Here is a 17,931-nt window from a genome sequence, read left to right on the forward strand (position 1 = left end):
TACTATGCCCCACACATTTTCATTTACACCCTCCTCACCTGTGGCCCCACCACATCCCAGGGACCCACCTCCTGGCCCTAGCCAATCTAGAGAACTACCTGACCAACAGGGAGGTTCTGGCAAGGGAGACCCCCAGGGACTGCAAAGACACTTTCCTATCCCTTGTCCGGTCATGTCTCCAGCCAGAATTTCATAGGGCAGCATCCACTGGCTCCTTGGACTTGTCAATCTATTTGCGTCCTTCAAGTTAACATGGGTCTTAAGGCCCATGTAGCTAACTAATAGTCCCTACTATGCGGGGCCGATGGGTGAAACATACAACTAAATTTCTTGAGACGACAAAGTCAAAAAACAGGGTGGGAATGTCGTGTCAGTCAAAGGGTCAAAACATGAGAATGAGTGCTACTGAGAGAAACACCGAGCAGAGCCCCCTGGGCCATGCCTACCAGTCCTCAAAGGCATCCAAGGAGCCGGTGGATGCCACCCATTGGTGCTCCACCCAGAAACATGTATGGAGCAGCGAGAGGAATGAGGCCTGCAGTCTTGGACTTGTCTGAGGGTTAATGAGCACAGGTTGGTGTGCTCTGCTCAGTATTGGCCCTTGGTGCACCCATTCTGAACCTCTGACCATCACTCCCATCCCTGTTTAGTCTTTCCTTTGTCCCAAGAAATAAGCCATTACTTTCTCAGTGGCCTCCCTTTGCAAGTGAAGCTTATAGTTCTCCTTGGCAGGCAATGGTCCATGATCCCTTAAAAGAAACACTCTCTGTCTCTGTCCATGGGCCCAAATGCTGAGACCTCCTGGGCAATCTTCTCATGGCCCTGGCCAACCTAGTGATCTACTTAGCCAGGAAGGAAGCTCGGGGGAGGGGAGAGCAAGACAGAGACCCTTAGGGACTGTAGGACTGCTTTTCTGTCTCTGGTCTGTTCACATCTCTGGACAGTTTCACTAGACAGTGTCCATTAGCTCTCTGGACTCAACCCAGGGTGAATGGACATTGGCTGGTGTGCTCTGCTCGGTGTCCCTTCCCCACAGTGCACTTGTTCTGAACCTCTGACACACACTCCCATTCCCATTTTGCATTTCTTTTATCCCATGAAATTAGTTACTTTCTCAGTGGCCTCCATTTCTAAGAGGGGGTTTACAGTCTTTCAAGCTCATATCCCTTGAAAGTAACTAACTGGTCTGTTCCTGGTCTGCTCACATCTGTGCGCAGAGTATCACTGGGCAGCATCCACTGGCTCCTTGGACTCATCCAAGGGCCAGTGGGCATTGCCCAATCTGCCCTATGTGCTCTGCTCTGTCCCCCATCTCCCCTGGAGCACATGTTCTGAATTCTTCCATCTCTGCTTATTTTTTCCAAGTGTCTGGAAGAATCAGTTGCTGCATACTGGGTTGGCCCCTCACAACAGGGGTGGAAACCCATCCTATGTGGGCACAAGCCCATGACTTTTCTGCATACCAGACAGGGCCATGTCACATAGTAGCAGAAAGCGGGTGCTGAAAAGGAGAGCGACTAGGGTAAACCCCCTCCCTGTCACCCCACTGCAGCCCTTTCAGCAGCATTTTGAAAGATCAAGACATAAAGGGAGGAAAGAAAAAAATAAAAGCTCATCAACTTCAGCAGAGCAAAGTGAGAATTTTCCAGAACCCTAGTTTCAGAGAAAAAACCCATACTAAGCAACCTCTCACCATATTCGGAATGAACAGCACCTCATGTTTGACATGTACAGACCTAAAGTCTGTATTGTAAGTAAATTCAAAGTGTAGTCCATATAGTCAAATGCAAATCCATTCCAACATCATCTCAATTTTCTTCAAACCATTCCTTCCTTCCTGCATCTTGTGCTTTATAACAAAGTAGTTCTTCTGTTAATGACACATGCAACTAAACAACAAAATTATTTATACCCTAACCACTTTTATCACATGTTTCTCAAAAACACAAATAAATGTATGACCCCCCACCCTATGTTCTGGTGCAAGACATAAGCATCTCTCAGATTCCAAGTACAGCTGGAAGAAATTATAAGAGCTCAGAGGTTTGTCCAGTCTTAGACAGTTGCAGAGACTTTAATAACTAAACTTGAGACTGAATCACATTTTACTCTCACACTTTTAAAATACCTTCCCACTTTTTGTATGTTCAGTGAGTCCTATGGGAAAGACCTGAAAACAAAAGCCTCATAAAGGATTTAAAAATTAAAACTAGTTTTACCACCAACTTCTCCACTTTGTAAGAAACCCCATGGTTAAAGAGTATGCATAGCCATCAAAATTAAACACTGCTAACATACCAATCGGTTAAAGAAATGACAATAGCAGTCCTATTATCTGGCTGTCCTGTTATCAGAGACAGGGAGTTTAAAAAAAATGGTTTTATGTCATGTTGAAGATACTCTTTGCAGGTGACCTGAACTACACATACCAGAGCTCAGGACTACTGACCAAGCATGATACCAACCACACCTTTCCTTAGAGCCTGGGAGCTATATAAAATAATGCTAATGACAAATTCTACTGCAATTAAACACTGTAACAAGAAAGAAGCATAACTCAACACCCTGCTTGCCAACAGACACCTTTGGGGTAAATACACTGCTCCAACTTTTACCCGAGCCTAATTTGCAGAAAATGAAAAATGAACTTTTCCAGGCAAGAGATCTTACACTGCCCTCCTGTGAAATATGAATTTTCATTTCTACCTGGGAGAAATTTTGCAATCTTTGCATTCCCCTATGCCTGAGGAAGGGCATGTGCCCCCAAAAGCTTGCAAAGAAAGAGTTTTGGGATTTTTTTTTGCAGCCGTCTAGTCAGTCCAAGATATCGCCTCTTGCCCACTGAATGAAGTCAACTGCTTTATTTATTTATTTTTTTTTGGAGTAGATAGATATGAGCCGCCCAATGACTTAACACACCAGACTGAAGAGCTCTCTTTCGGCCTACCAATCTTGATCTGACAGCTGTCACTAAGACTTCGCATTTCTTCTGCAAATGTTTCTTAGAGCAGGTATGTGCAGAGGACGAGAGGCCCACACCGACCCGCTCAGGAAGTGACAGCAGCGGCCTCATCGCCCGCTGCCGCCATCCGAGATGGGGAGTTAAAAAAAAGAGAGAGAGAAACGCGGTTTGGTGCCGTGGTGGGAACCTCCTCTACAGACCCCCGCACTGCGCACCAGGCCGGATGCCGCCCCAGGGACTTACAAAAGCGGCGCCAATGACACAGCCCAACGCCCCCCCGCCCGGGCCCGCCGCCGCACTTCTACCTTGCTCCTCCCGGCTGTCCGCCGCCATCCCGCCGCCGCCGGAGCTCGGGGCCTCGGAACCAGGCCTAGGTCGCGGGAGCCGCCGGGGCCCTAAGATGGAGGCTACTTCCTGGGCGGAACAATCCCCCCGCCCCCCCTTCTACCCACCATGCACCGCTTTGTTTACGCTCCACGCGTCACAACGCCGGGCCCTGACGTCAACGCGCGCGCACGCCCGCAGCAGGGCTGGGCGGTGAGGAGGGAGGGGAGTGGGGCGTCGCGCCGGAATGCCGGCGTCCGCCCGCTCGCCGAAGGCCTGGGTGGGCGGGGCGTTACCGCTACGCTCATCACGTGGCTTCTCCTGGGCGCGCGGGGGGCGGGGCTTGGAATCATCCTCCCCCTTCGAGTTGCAGTCACTGCCGGGGGGCGGGGCGGAACGAGAGGAGGCGAGGCGCGGACTGTGCGGAGCCTGCGGACTTGTGGGAAGCCGTGGAAGCTGCGCACGCGCAAAGCGTGGAGGGGTGCAGTGTTGCCAGGTGTACGGTACGATTGTATTTGTAGGATCACTTCAACCTTCCTGCCATGTATAATCAATAATAGTAAAAGTGTTCAAAAACTGATAATTTTTGAGGTAGTTCACTGATGCAGCATATGCAAAACCCAAGTCACTCTCAGGGAGTTTTAACCATATTTCAGGCTTGTGGTCAACACTTTTTTAGGACAGCTTGTCTTGAAATAAAGAAATGCCTCAACTTTGATGACCCACTTCTCACTCTCTGACTGGGGAGTTATAGTGAGCAATATAAAGTAAAGAAGAAGACTTATTTACATGTTCATTTGCACACTTATTTGCATATCTTTCTGTGTATGATAATTTTTCAGCAAAAACGATAATTTTGAGCTAATTTCATATTGAAGACCTGGCAATGCTGGGGCAGACCTAGGGTGTTGAATAGAGGTGGTGCACATGGTGAGGTGTCTCTGGCCATTGAAGGCAACACAATTTTTCTGCATTTAAGAAGCTAGTGGCTTTACTAATACCCTTGGGGCACTAGTGTTCAGTTTAAATTGAAGCAGAAACCAATAGGATGAATGGACCAACAAAACCTGAATTCGCTGTCCTTTACCACGTAGAAAAACTCCACCAGCTCCGTGACACTAAGCAAATGTGGTTTTGTTTCGTAGTTACAATTAAATGGGCGTCTTTTTTTCCCCCTCTTCAGAATCGGAAAACGAGAGCTAGCCTTCCTGAGCGTCTTGAGTGAGCTGCCGGAGCTCCCCTGGTTCTTTCTGCCACTGAGTGAATGTTTGTAGGTGGAGTCAAAACCATTTGGCAGGGCTGTGAAATAGGGACTAGAGAAGCAGCTAACAGTCAGCTGACTTGTCAAAGGAAGGCTAGCCTGATGGGTGGGATATCCTGGCCCTTAAAAAATGGAAAGAGGATGGTTAACACCTATGAAAGGAGGAGTTTACAAAGAGTCAGGTAGATTAATTACAAGGAGCCATGAAGTTGGTTGACTCCCTCACTGCTGCCTGAACAGAAATGCTGCTGTCACTACCAGGTAGTTGGTTTTAAACTTTCAGTGGAGCAGGAATTAAAAGGGGAGGGGGGTGCAACTGCACCACTGCACCCCCACCCCCTGGATCCACCTCGGGGATGGCTCTGGGGAGAAGCAAGGAAGGAAAATGTGCAGCCATCCAAGGTGAGGAAGGCGCATGGTGCTGGTTTGGGAATGAGAGGCTGTGTGGAGCTGTTTTGGGTTGTACAAGGCTGTAGTTATGCAGAGCTTTAGTAAGCTGCGTTCTGGGAGAAAGGGGCCTCATGACGGCTGGACAAACCAGTAAAAAAAAGAAAAAACCCCCACACTAATGAGCAAAAAGACACTGCAGGGAGTATGAAAGCAGCAGCCAAAAAAGAAGAACTCATTAATGGGACAGATAACAAGCACAAGTGCGAAAACTTGGCTAACAAAAGAAGTAGAGATGAACAATTAGAGAGAGAGAGAAAGAGAAAAATGAATTGGCACAAGATGGGGAGAGCATGCAAGTATGAATACAAGGGTTGTGGGAGCTGTCCCTCGTAGAGACCTAGAGGAGCGTGGATACCATACAGTGTCTCTACCTGTCATGTACAAGCTTCACTAAGCTGGACTGACAGTTAATCAAACTAACTGGTGTGCTGTCTGACGACAATAAACCTTTCTGGGTTTTTGCCACCGAGCATGGAGCCGAGTTGTGTTTTCTGCCTCGCCTTTGGAATCTGGAGGCTGGCTTGCTAGCCTTGGCTTTCCAGAGCATGCAGGAGTGACAAACTTACCCAATCAAGCTCCAACGTGTCCAGGGGCTCGAGACTCCTTGAGCAAATCTACCAATCAGAAAAAAACTAGGGGAAAGCAGACACTGCCCCTTTCCCAAAGGGAGGGGGAGAGAAGCTCCCTGACCAGACTGTGGACTGCAGCACGGCAGGTCTGCCGATCTTCAGGGGCAGAACTCCTGAAGCATATAAAAGGAAAGTGTGTAAGGGATCTAAACCTGACTGGGTGAAAGAGCAACCCACCTGGGGTTTGCCCAGCTTATGAGGGAGGTATGAGAAAAGAAAAAAATCCTCCAACTGCAGGAAGCCATGTGGCCCCCCAAGGAACCTTAGGTTTACCAGGGACCGGTAAGTAGGGTGATGGCTATAGCTCCCCAAGAGGAGCTACCCCATAAAATAAAAGAAGAACCCTCCCTTCCAGTTCTGGCCACCGCTATCACTGGAACAATTCCCAAAAAGCCCCACAAAAGTGATCGAGATCTCCAGGGTCCCTCCCGAGTGAGGAACCGATCCAAGGCTGTGGGACTATGTTATACGTGTGGGGAATATGGTCGCATGGCGAGAGGGTGCTCAGGGCCTGAAAACCTTGACAGGGTCTTTCAAAGGTTAAAATTCCTATTGGGACCAGGGAACGAGGAAGAGACGGAACAGGGGACACCCTGGGCCTTGTCCAACTCCCGAGCTGCAACCAGGAGTGCAATACCTGAAGGGCTAATAGGTCCCCAGACTGAAGTTCCTGTAAAGGTCAATGAACACTCCTGTACTGCAATATTGGACAGTGGGTCTCAGGTGAGCATTTTGTTTAAATCAATGTCTAAAGCTCATTTCAACCATTTACCATTGTTCCCCTTGTCCAGGTTGAGTTTGTGTGACCTTAGTGAAAATCTGTATCCATATCACAGGTATATTAAAATTAAAATTTGTTTCCCTATGTCTGTGGCGGGAACCGATAAAGAAATGGCGACCATTGCCTTGGTGTGTCCAGACCCAGGGTGGAAGCCAGAGGACTTATTATAAGGACTAACTCTTGCATTTTCCAAGTATTGACCCAGTAGTGTAAACAGCAGGTGGGCCCAAACTATAGGAAACAACTAAGAGTGTATTCTCTGTATTCCAAGGCCTATGCTAGGTATGAATGGAGAAACACAAAAAAAGATCCCCCATTTTAAGGGAATTACAGTTTGTGGGGGAAAAGGCCCCAAAAGATCCCTGTGAAGAGGCAAAGAGCCCTACCCATTGCCTGCAGTTGGGCTGAAGGGTCCCCAGAAGCTAAGGCCGTGGCGGTTGAAGCTCTCCCCTGTGGGAAGGGATCTCGAGTGTTGGAGGTGCCTGATGGATTGTTTGCTCCTGAGGGGCTGGCCCAAGAGCACGTCACCATCATGGTGGTGAATCCCTCGATGCAGAAGGTGGTGGTCCACCCCAGTCAGCGGTTAGCCACTGTTAGGGAGGTGAAGGTAGTAGCCTCGACTAACCAACCTAGATCCCCGCTGATAAACCCCAAGCGGTTTTATTTCGGGAATTCCCCTACACCGGAAGCCTGAAAAGAGCAGCTGCAAATGAAGCTGTAGCACAGGACTCGGGTTTTCTCTCTCCATGAATGGGATGTGGGGAAGGCTGTGGGGGTGGAGCACCAAATTTGCCTCAGTGATCCCTGACCATTTCAGAAATGGTCTTGCCACATCCCACTGGCCGAAATAGGAGAGGTCGGGCGCCACCTGTAAAAACTGCTCGACCATGGGATAATCACTGAGTCGAAAAGTCCCTACACCTTGCCCATTGTCATCGTAAGGAAGAAAAATGAAAAACTCCATATACGTATTAACTGTAAAGTGTGCTAGATTGCCTTAGAGGCGGTAAATAGTTTTCTATGTTAGACCTGAGGAACAGATATTACCAGATTCCCCTCAGAGAGGCAGACAAAGAAAAAAATGCATGCATTTGCCCGTTGGGCTTCTTCCAGTTTAAAAAAATACCTTAAAATATTTTGGGTGCTCCAGCTTCCAAAGATTGATAGAACAGGTGGTCAGGGATATACATCTCACCCAAGTGCTCGTGTACCTAGATGACTTTATTGTGTTTGGGAGGACCTTATTGTGTTAAAGGAACACGATACTTGGCCAGTTAGAAGTTGCAGGCCTCAAGCTGACTATCAACAAGTGCCAGTTTTACCAGACCTCAGTAAAATATGTAAAGCATATTGTATCCCAACAGGAGATTAGTACTGACCTGAACATAGTCCACTCTGTGAACACTTGGCCTAGACCCATGAACTATCAAGAGCTAAAACAATTTTTAGGATTCACAGGATTCTATGGGAGATTTGTGCGGGACTATGCCACGTATTGCCTGGCTATTGAATCACCTCACCCGGGGATATCAGACGGGAAAGGCTTCCCGCAACCAAAAGAAGCCAGAGCACTCCAAAATGGGGGGTGGGGGGGTGGGGGGTAAAGAGTCCCACCCAGCCTTTTAAACCAAAATAAAATGAGCAGTGTAAGAAAACGTTCCAAAAACTTATTAAATATCTCACTAATGCCCCTGTATTGACATATCCAAATCCTAACAACCTTTCATCCTTCACACTGACACCAGTTTATCCATTCTGGAGGCAGTACTTTACCAAGTACAGTAAAAGCTCGGTTCCCCCGGGAATGGGGGATGCCGGATAACAAAATATGCTGGCTAATTGAGTGGTCCCGGCTGCTGCTTCTCACGCTGTGTCTGGGGCATTCCTCCGCCCCTCCCGGTTAATGGAGCATGCCAGCTTATCAGATGCCGGATAACAGAACTTTTACTGTACACAAAGGGCAAAAGCTCCCTGTAACATTTGCGAGCCAAAGCCTCATGCCCAACAAAACTCAATACCCAGCTCATAAATTAAAGTTCTTGGCCCTTAAATGGGCCATTACTGAAAAGTTCCAGGACTATTTATACAGAACAACATTTCAAGTATGGACTGACAACAATCCATTAACATACGTTCTAACCAGTGCCAAGCTGAAAACCACCAGGCATTGGTGAGTTGGTGCTTTAGCAGACTTTTCGTTCAGCCTCCACTATTAGGTTGGATGTTAAAATGTTGATGCTGATGCCCTGTCTCAGATAACTCCTACTCATGCCTGAGGAGTGCTACAGCCAGAGGCTGTTTGGGGAATTCCCCAGGCCTGGAGCCATTACACCGTGTTGACTCCTTTGGCGCTACCCCAAATTCCATGGGATGAGCCCAGCTGCAGGTTGCCAGGGCAACCAGAGGAGGTCAGCTGACCAGAAGGGGCAGGGCCTGGCTCCCTTATAAGCCCTAGGGGCAGCAGTCAAGAAGGAAGGAGCTTTTTGTCATGGAAGAGAGGAGAAACTGGATGCAGGAGCAGTGTCTGACACTGCTGCGAGATGAAGAATCCCTGGTAGGTCTGAACATGGTTATAGCTGGGGGGCTTCTGTTTATGTTAGCCAAGGGGCTTGTGTTTTTGTTACTGTGTGATACTGGTGATTTGGGGGAGGCTAATAGGGGTTGGAGGAGGCCTCATAGAGGATCTACAGCAGTGTGGGGACCCCAGTGCTGGTGAGGTGCAGCATTCAGGATGCATTGACCCCAGCCCCAGAGAGGGGGGCAGTTGAGAAGTCCCAGGGAGAGGGGGTGTTGCTGAGAAGCCCCAGTGTGGGTGTGGTGAGTCCCCGGGGGTGGGGCCCGGTGGCGTTATTGTGGGAGAGCCCCTGGGGGGGGTGGGGCGCGGTGGTGTTATTGTGGGAGAGCCTGGGGCGGGGGGGCTTTGAGAAGTGCCAGAGAATGGGTGCGGAGAGAGACAAAGCTGCAGAGAGCCTGAGTGCCAGAGAGGGTGTAGACCTGGACCGTACAACATCTATTCCAGCTGCAAAGCTTGGGGCGTGGTAAAGGGATGGTTGGAGCCATGCATAGCCCATAAGGCTAAGGTACCCCATAAGCACCCATTGCAGAGCGGGACCCATAAGGGGTTCGGGAGTCCACAGGGCAGATATTACAGCAGCCTGTGTCCAAGAGGACGTAAGGCAGCCTCCCATATCTTTAATCTCCATCAAAGATGTGGTGGGCAAGAAGTGAGGGTGCTCTTTTGGACCAACTTGGCACGGGAAGGGGGCCTTGAGGAGATCACACCCCTCCTGCAGGACTCCCCGTGACAAAGTATTTCTCCACCTTTAAACTGCTTGCCTTCCTACATTCTGATCAGGGCAGGGATTTTGAAAGCAAGTTACTCAAAAAGGTACGGACTATGACAAAGTTACAGAAATCCCGTACAACTCCCTATCACCCACATGGGGATCCCCAACCCGAATGATTCAACAAAATGCTACTGAACATGCTGGGGACCCTAAGACGGGAACAAAAGGCATCATGGGGCCAATGTTCCCTCCAAGTTGTAACGATCCGTGAGTGTGCTGCTTTGGTCTGTTTCTGAGTTGGTCCTATCTCCCCATTTCGGCACGCACCGCTTCGGTCCACCCCACAGTATGACAACAAAAGATGATACTATAGCTTTTCATTTATTACCAATGGTAATATCAATAAGTAAAGGAGAGAAGTGAGAGAGCCCCCCTCCAACACCCAGGCTGGCAAATGAATAGCTACTCCTGCACATTTCTTTTTCCATGCTTACTTGTGTATGATAATCCAGGGTTGGCCACAAATTAATCCCAGTTTTCAATAGCAACCCTCAAAGCTTGGAAATAACCATATTCCAGCCTGCACATAATACCCACCTCCCTCATTCCCCACCTCTGTGCCTTGCTGCAGCCTTTGAAAGTGGCATAGTGCCATGTGCCTTCTGCTGCTGGTTAGACCAGGCAGCGAGGAGGCACATGGCATCGGGGCTCAGGGCTCAGCTCGCCTGAAGGGGCTGGGGAGTGGAGTAGTTCTCCAGAGCCCACTCGATGTCCAGCTATGCCCCAGCCCCCATCCCTACCCCCACCTCACCTCGTGGAGGAGCCGCTGCCTGCCCCACATCACTCTTCCTCCCCACGGGGATGCCAGCGTGGTGTGGAGTGGAGCGGAGTGGCCCCCACGCAGCCGAGCAATAACTTACTACCAGTAAGTGTCCCATGCCTCTGCCGTGCTCCAAGAGCAGCGCCCAAAGTTTCCAGGAAGCTGCAGCCCACCTTCTCTCCAGGTGGGTACAGGGCATTAAAAAGTTACTGTGCAGCAAGATTTTTTTTTTATTGTGCATGGCTGCACACGTGCATGGCTTGGAGGGAAACTTGCATGGGGCCAACATCTGTCTTTTTTTTTTTTTTTAATGCATGCCTACAAATCAATGAGAAATGATGCTACTGGGTTAAGCCTCTACTTCCTCATGTTCGGGAGGCAGCCTCAGCTTCATACAGATCTGCTGCAGGGTAGAAACAGCACTTATCACATGAGCAGTATGCCCAACAACTGAAGGAAAACTAAGGCAGGCCTACCGCTTGGCTAGAAACCTAACGAGCCATAACCAATTAAGACACAAATGAAATTATGATGCCCAAGTCAGGGAGGAAGGACTAAGCCCCAAAGACAGGCTTTAGTTGAGGAATCTAAGCCTAACTGGGAGACACAAAATCACAGATTGCTGAAGAACCAAGCCCCATGTAGTATCCAAGAAAATAAAAGACTTACCTGTATATAAAGTGGCCCCAACAACCAGGCCTGGATGCCCCCAAATACTGCACTGCAATCTGTTACTACTTATTAATAAATTGGTTAGTACCAGGCCCTCTGAGCTAGAACTTCCTCATAGATCCCCTTGACCTAAGCAACGGACCTGGTCTAAACAAAAGGATGCCTGTTTGCCTACCCCTGCAGAGGGAATAGACTGACTCAAACAGTGATGAGTGGTACTCCTCTGAGTTCCACTACAGCCCAAGACCCATCACTCCTGAAGGAGCGGTCCAGGCAAACACAGCTAGGGAAATCCTAGAACCTGGGGACCCTCAGCAGGGATTACCCCTAGAGACCAAGCACCCTGCCTCCGTGCCACTGACTCCAGGGCCCTCTCACTTTAATCCTGCCTTACCACCCCATCCCTTCCACCTGCGGACAGGGCATACCCCTAAACGTACCTGGGCTACACAAGCTCCTGCAGTCTGTACATAAAAAGTGATAGCAACCATATACCACTGGAGAAGACACTCTGCACACCTCAGAACAACATCCTGTTCCATCGTCCCAGATGCGCCACAAGGTGAGCCCCTACCCACCCTGCCTCAACAGTATTTTTTTTCCTCATCCTTCGTTAAGACTCACAGTTTCTGTTCAGCACTTGCAAACCAATTTCCAATTGCTGGTGCTTCAGCACAGTTCAGTTGTCACACGTGTCCACACCCTTGCCTACTCCCAGAGAAATTTCTATGGCAGCTGGCAGAGGTGGGCTAGGAGAGCTGACTTGCATGGAAGAGCTGTGAAGGATGTTCTACTCCCAATGGCAGATCTCTACCCCTCTGTATTCCAGCAGAGCTTTGTATTCCCTTGAGCTATGGGATGTGACTGGGCATGACCATAGAATGATAGAAGAAAGATTTAAAACATGGAAAAGTGCCTTCTTCAGTGCCCTGCCAAAGTAGAGCCTAACCACCCCTGCAGACTGCCTCCACAAAGCCATGCCTCACTCACCTCTGCTGTGCATACCACTCTTCAGGTGAAGGAAGTGGGTGTCAGGACTTAGTGACTCAGACCCAAGCCGGTGTGTTATGTTGGTTGTAACCTGACTATGAGAGACTCAGTAACATAAGAGCCACTTGATTCAGGGAGAAATTTTCCTGCACCTTTAGGTAGGGGGGAACTAATGATGGAGGTTTCACTGTTTGAGGGAAGGAGGTTACTTTATTGGTCATGAAGGTGGTTTGAGGGAAGAAGGTTACTTTATTCATCGTGACGATTTCACTTATGTTTTCTACAAGAAAGGGCAGGTGTAAAATTCTGGCAAGAGGTGTGATGGACTGCTGGGCCTGGGAGGGTTGTTGCAAACAGGTGAGTCCATTGATGAACGCTGAGACTTTTTAGTGTTAAGGTGGATAGGACTGTGTGAATAAGTGAGCCCCCAGAAGAGGAGCGTAATCTCAGTAAACTAGACAGAGCAGTGGGCTGTACTCTTTTCTTTACTTTAAAAGTGGGAAAATCAGAAGTAGCGGTGGAGGTTGCTATTGATCTACTCTAGGTAAGATAGTAGGAACTCTAGCTTGCAACTATGTACTTTTTACCTTGTGCTACTCTTGTATCCTTTGCTTGGGCTTTCAGCATTATTTTTTCCCTAGGAAATACGTGTTTTGGAATATTATTTACATACATTCACACTCTTGTCTTACATTAAGGTTTTTTGAAGAAGTGAAAAGAAAATGCAGGCCCCTGAACTGGGATAATTACACCCAGTTCAGGTTTTTGTCTGCGTTCTTCCTGGGGTAGCTGTTTCCTTAGAGCAAACAGGCTTTTTTTACCTATTTCCCTGCCATGTAGGAGGAAAGTGAGTTATACCTAGCTACTGTGAACTACCCTGGGCTAGCTGCACGTCTGTCTTCTCTGTGATCCTGGTGTAATTTCCATCCGTATACAATGGGGAATATGCACCTATATATCATTTCACATCCCATTATTGTTCTTGAGACTTATTTTTCCTGTGCTTCTAATAGATTTGTCTTAGCTGCAATGGTCCAGGAAATATGAGAAGCAACTTCTGTTTGTTATATCTTTTTATGGGGCCAACAAAGTATTTGGGAGAGATGTTAGATGACCTTTTTGGGAACATAGTGCCCTTCCTCAGTCCTGGGAAGGTACAGCTTCAGCTAAGTCCTAGATAAACACAATGACCTTGTTTTAATAGTGAGAGGCAGTTAGCCACATTAGTCTGAAATCAGTCAGAAGGCAGGGTAGATATGCACCTTTTATAGACTAAATAAAATATAGATTAAGAGTGTAAGGCTTCATGAACCTGCATTCACTTCATCAGATGATGTGAAAGGACATGCAGAAAGCAGAGTATAAGGAGAGAGAAATTAGAATACAAAAGACAAGGATAAGGTGGTGGAAGAGAGAAAGGGGGGGGGGGGGAAGGGGCAGTGCTAGGAGAGCAAAGAAAAGGAGCAGTATAAACCCATAGAAACGAAGGGGGTCAAAAAAGCTAAGTCAGGTAATAAGATAAGAATCCATAGTCCCGCTTAAACCATGCTTAACACAATCCAATTTGTGGATGATTTCTTGTTCCACAATTTCCCAAACTATTTAAAAAAAATGTTTTTTTTGCCTGAGAACAGCAATCCTGAGGTCAGCGATATAGTGTCCAGGAAGGGTGAAGTGTTTTGCCACAAGTTTTTGTGTCTTTCTGCAGCTGATATCAGATCACTGTTCATTCATTCTTGCCTTAATAGACCATGAAGTGAAACCGTATCCCGACAAAAGAAAAGTTCCACTAGATGGCGCTGCTAATACAAGTCAACCAGACTGGTGTTTCAGTAAATTGCCAGAAATAACAGTAGTGTGTGTGTGTGTGTGTGTGTGTGTGTGTGTGTGTGTGTGTGTGTGTGTGTGTGTTAAGGGGATGGTGTGCAAAAGAAGGAAATGGGTTTTTTTCCCCATGAATTTAGGTTTCTAGAAAGCAAAAAGGGCAATTCTGCAGTTGGGGATGATTTCTGCCTTTTATTTCTGAGGCTACAGAGCACGAGATCTCTGCTTAACCTCTGTCCTTTTATTTGTAATCGTCTGCTTATACTGTAATAGTTTTGCTTACTTGTTCAGTTGAATAGACTTCCTGGGAAAGCCAGAGTGCGTTCTCTTACAAAGTCCATGCAAGAGCGAAGCTGTGCTGAATGTCTTATACCCCAGTATTACGGGGTATGTGGAGTGAGACAAACAAAAATATCAAAGCTGATGCCCTCCTTTAGGTCACGTACTGCCTCACTGTCTTCCCCTCTACTACAGTGGGGAAGACAGGGCTCCATCTCCAACTTGTTGCACCTCACGTTGAGCCACGTGACTCTAATCTTCAGAGTCAGGGCTCCATCTCCAACTTTTTTCAGCATGGCTGTTTCCCAGTTGAGAACCACTCTTGTGTTCAACTTACTTAAGTGACTTTCAGCTGGGTGCCAGTACTGCCAGGTAAAACTATCCTGTGGATCCGATACATCACCCAGCTGGGAAGGGCTGTGGCACATGTGTTCCTTCTGCATTAGGATTCTCTGATCAGCCTACAGCAGACTGGGGAGCTAGCTCATATACCTTTCCAGGTCCTTTTGTGTCTGAAACCTTGTCTAACATCTCTCAGTTATGCAGTGGGTCCAAAAAAAGAGATCACCTGAGCTTTTTGGGTAGGGCAGGGTAAACATCTAATTAATAAAATAAATACATATTTCCTGGACCATCATGGCTACAACAACACTCCAACTCTTCTCTTCACTTTCACTTGTGCTTACCTTTCCTTCTCTCAGACAGTCAGGCTCATCTTGGTAATAGTATGCTACTTGTATTATTTGTGTTTTTAACAAGGCTGGGATTATCTGAATGAAGATTCAGAGGTTGGGATTTTCAGTAGTGCTTGATGCTGTTTGAACTGTGCTCCTATGGACATCAACAGGAATCTGTTAGCTTCAGTTGGACCAGACTATGTCCAGTGCTGTGAGTATATTACAATCTCACCCAAAATTGTGAACATCTTATTAAATGTGACTTGAATAGGAAAGGTAACACAAGGGGTTATGCCTGTCTTTATCCAGGGGGATAATCGGCCTGAAAGGTTTGGCTTTCGTTTAGTTTTCTTAAAGATTGTTCATCCCAGAAATCTTATTGAAATCCTCACTGAGCTACCTTAAGGCATAGAATCTCCACAAAAAACATACAGGGCCTGCTTCCCACATAGTACAGACAATCATAACTCTTCTGACTTTAATCCAGCTACCCAAAATACCATGGAAATTGAATGTTGACTGTCTGCTCAGCCTTCAGAAACTGGCCCGTACACAGTTGCAGGGGAATACTGTGTAAATCCAGTCATGAGGGCCAGATTTTTTTCAAGTTGTTGGTATCCATAACAGGGCACAGACATTCAAAAGGGCTTAGCTCCTATTTAAAAACCTTGATTAAGGCTCTGACTCCCTCAAAAAGCAGCAGCTCAGGTGCTGATTCTTGGGGAGCATCCAGATGAGCATGCATGTGCAAGGGTGCATGTTTCCCGTGGCACAAAGAGCAGCAGCACATATTTGTGCTGCTGCTTTTTACCCCAGGGCACACCCCTACACATGTACTCTGTTGTGTGGCAAATTGTAGGTAGGGTAAAGGAGGCTGGGGGTGGGACCAACATCTGTGCTCGCTCCAGCAGCCTTACCTGGGGTTCTGGGAGCCTCCTGGGCCGGCAATGGTGCGGAGCTGGCTGTTCAGAGCCTAGCTGTCAGCCAGAGCCAGGCTCCCTTTCTGCCACTGCATGCTGCAGCCACATGTGCTGCCCCTCTCAGACTTTTTTGACACCAGGATCTCCCTGGGTCAGATTTTGGTGCCACACTGCAAATTAGCAGTGCAGCAAGTGGGTGCATATGTGCTGCATGTAGTTTGTGGCACCTCAAACAGCTTTGAGGTGCCACAAACCACACTTAAGCACTTGTCTAGATGTGCCTTTCCTGACAGATTTTTTGAAAAGGACTCAGCATCAAGCATCTTCCTGATAATCAGATGCATGTTTTGGTGCTTCAATGGGAGCTGAGCTCCTTTGAATATCTCATAGTTAATATGATTTCCCATACCATGTAAGCCTACTTTCTTTGCCATCCTTATCAATCCCTTCTGATTTAAGCTTTTCCTCAATCTTTTTTAGTAACCAAGGAGCAGGTTGGATCTGGGGATTGAGAGGAAGCACAATGAGGCCTGACGTTCAGGATGCTAGTAATTATATCACTTCTATTTATCACAAATCTTATAACAGTAAGAAAACCCATCTCAATCATGTTCCTTCTTGCCTCTATAGGCAAGGCATGTAGGTTGCCTGTAGATGTATGGGGACATTGCTTTGAGGCACTGTAATTACTGCATATTGGAGCAGACTTGATTCATCAAGTCTGTTGGAGTGTGCTAATTAGCATGCTCTCACAGACTCCACATCTTGTGTATTTAGTATCACCATGCTTCAAAATGGTGTCAAACAATCTTTAGTTAAAGCTCCCTAGCTGCCATTTCCACAACTACACCACTCACTTAACTGTTTCATTGCTTAACACAATCTTAAATTTTTTACATGCCAACATTGCTTGTGACTTTAGAAAAGCCAATTAGATCAGGATGCTTTGTGCTCCTCTGTTCCCAGTAGGCTGCTTTGGTTAAAATCTGCTTCCTTTTTGTGAAATATACTTATCAGAGCTGGCTTGTGCAAAGCTTTAGAACACTTGCTAGATGTGGCATGTTCTTAGTTCTGCTTAGATTTTCAACCTGGCATTAAGTCAGGTTTTTATTTTGGTTTCTACTATCCTTGGGCAAAAATAATTGCATAGGGAAGTTATTTCCTGGAGCAACTAGGGTCTCTTGAACAGAGGTGTAACTGCCAAGATTTCTTTCTTGGAAAAAAACTCTGCTGGAGCATGGAGAAGGGGGAAGCTTTAACTACCCTAGGGACTCAGAGTCCCTTGCTGCTGCTGCCATGGCATGACCTGCCTGTCCCAACTATTGCTGCTAGAGGAGTGGCACAGGGCTGCAGCTGTTGCCTCAGCACAGACTCCCTGTAGGACCACCATTCTGGCGCCTTCTCTAAGTCAGTGCCCAGGTCTCATGCCCTGCTCACCCACCCCTTGTTATGTTACTGCTCTTGAGTATAGAGAACCAATGGGTGCATGCAGGTGCTTACACATCTAATAGCCTAAATTGTTCTGTAGTTATTTTCACCTGCAATTCACAGATGTAGAATTAGAGGTCTGTATTTGAACAACTGGTCCAATATCTTTAGTTGGTTGCAGATTGTACCTGAATGAGCTGTTGAGGCCAAGTGTTTTTGGGGTGAAGGGTTCCTAATAGAAAGTTAAATACTTCAGTAAAAAAGGGGCCTGATTTTTATTTACTTATTTATTTATTTTTTCCAAAACAGCTCAGCCTCTGCAAGTCCTTTGACTGCAGAAAAATGTGTTAAGTGTTCAACATGCTTATAATTATGTGGCTTATTTAGAAGCCCAACTAACTTTATTCTCTACAATCTTTAGTCTCTTTAGTTGGGGAAATCGTAGTTTAGCAGCAGCATTTGGACAGGAGTGAGTCTATAATTGAGGACAGGGGTGTCAAACATGCAGCTTGCTGGCTGGACCTGGCCTATGGAGCCCTGTTATTCAGTCTGTGAGTCTCAGACCAATCCCATGCACCACATGCAGCTTCTGGAGCTGGTCTGGTATGAAGGCTGGAACTGGTGCCA

General features: G+C 47.2%; 1 protein-coding gene and 1 long non-coding RNA gene across 11 annotated transcripts in view; one reads left to right on the forward strand and one right to left on the reverse strand.

Moving 5' to 3' along the window:
- YTHDC1 (YTH domain containing 1) overlaps window positions 1-3,432 on the reverse strand; it is a 34,152-nt gene extending 30,720 nt beyond the window's left edge. For 4 of the 10 annotated variants that reach the window (XM_006027518.3, XM_025208735.1, XM_006027515.3 and 1 more), the window contains exon 1: window positions 3,268-3,426. In XM_006027518.3, the coding sequence (XP_006027580.1) occupies window positions 3,268-3,295 (28 nt within the window). In that variant the 5' untranslated portion in view covers window positions 3,296-3,426. Of the gene's footprint in view, window positions 1-1,693; window positions 1,816-3,267 lie in introns of those variants that run through there. The other 6 variants (XM_025208734.1, XM_025208738.1, XM_006027513.3 and 3 more) reach the window with 5 other exon arrangements.
- A 5,440-nt stretch (window positions 3,433-8,872) lies between these two features.
- LOC102377578 overlaps window positions 8,873-17,931 on the forward strand; it is a 74,782-nt gene continuing 65,723 nt past the window's right edge. Inside the window, exons 1-2 of the long non-coding RNA XR_324303.2 lie at window positions 8,873-8,961; window positions 15,039-15,167. This is a non-coding gene — a long non-coding RNA (uncharacterized LOC102377578). The remainder of the gene's footprint in view (window positions 8,962-15,038; window positions 15,168-17,931) is intronic.

Source organism: Alligator sinensis, unplaced genomic scaffold (assembly GCF_000455745.1).
Source record: "Alligator sinensis unplaced genomic scaffold, ASM45574v1 scaffold320_1, whole genome shotgun sequence".
Taxonomy (NCBI): domain Eukaryota; kingdom Metazoa; phylum Chordata; order Crocodylia; family Alligatoridae; genus Alligator; species Alligator sinensis.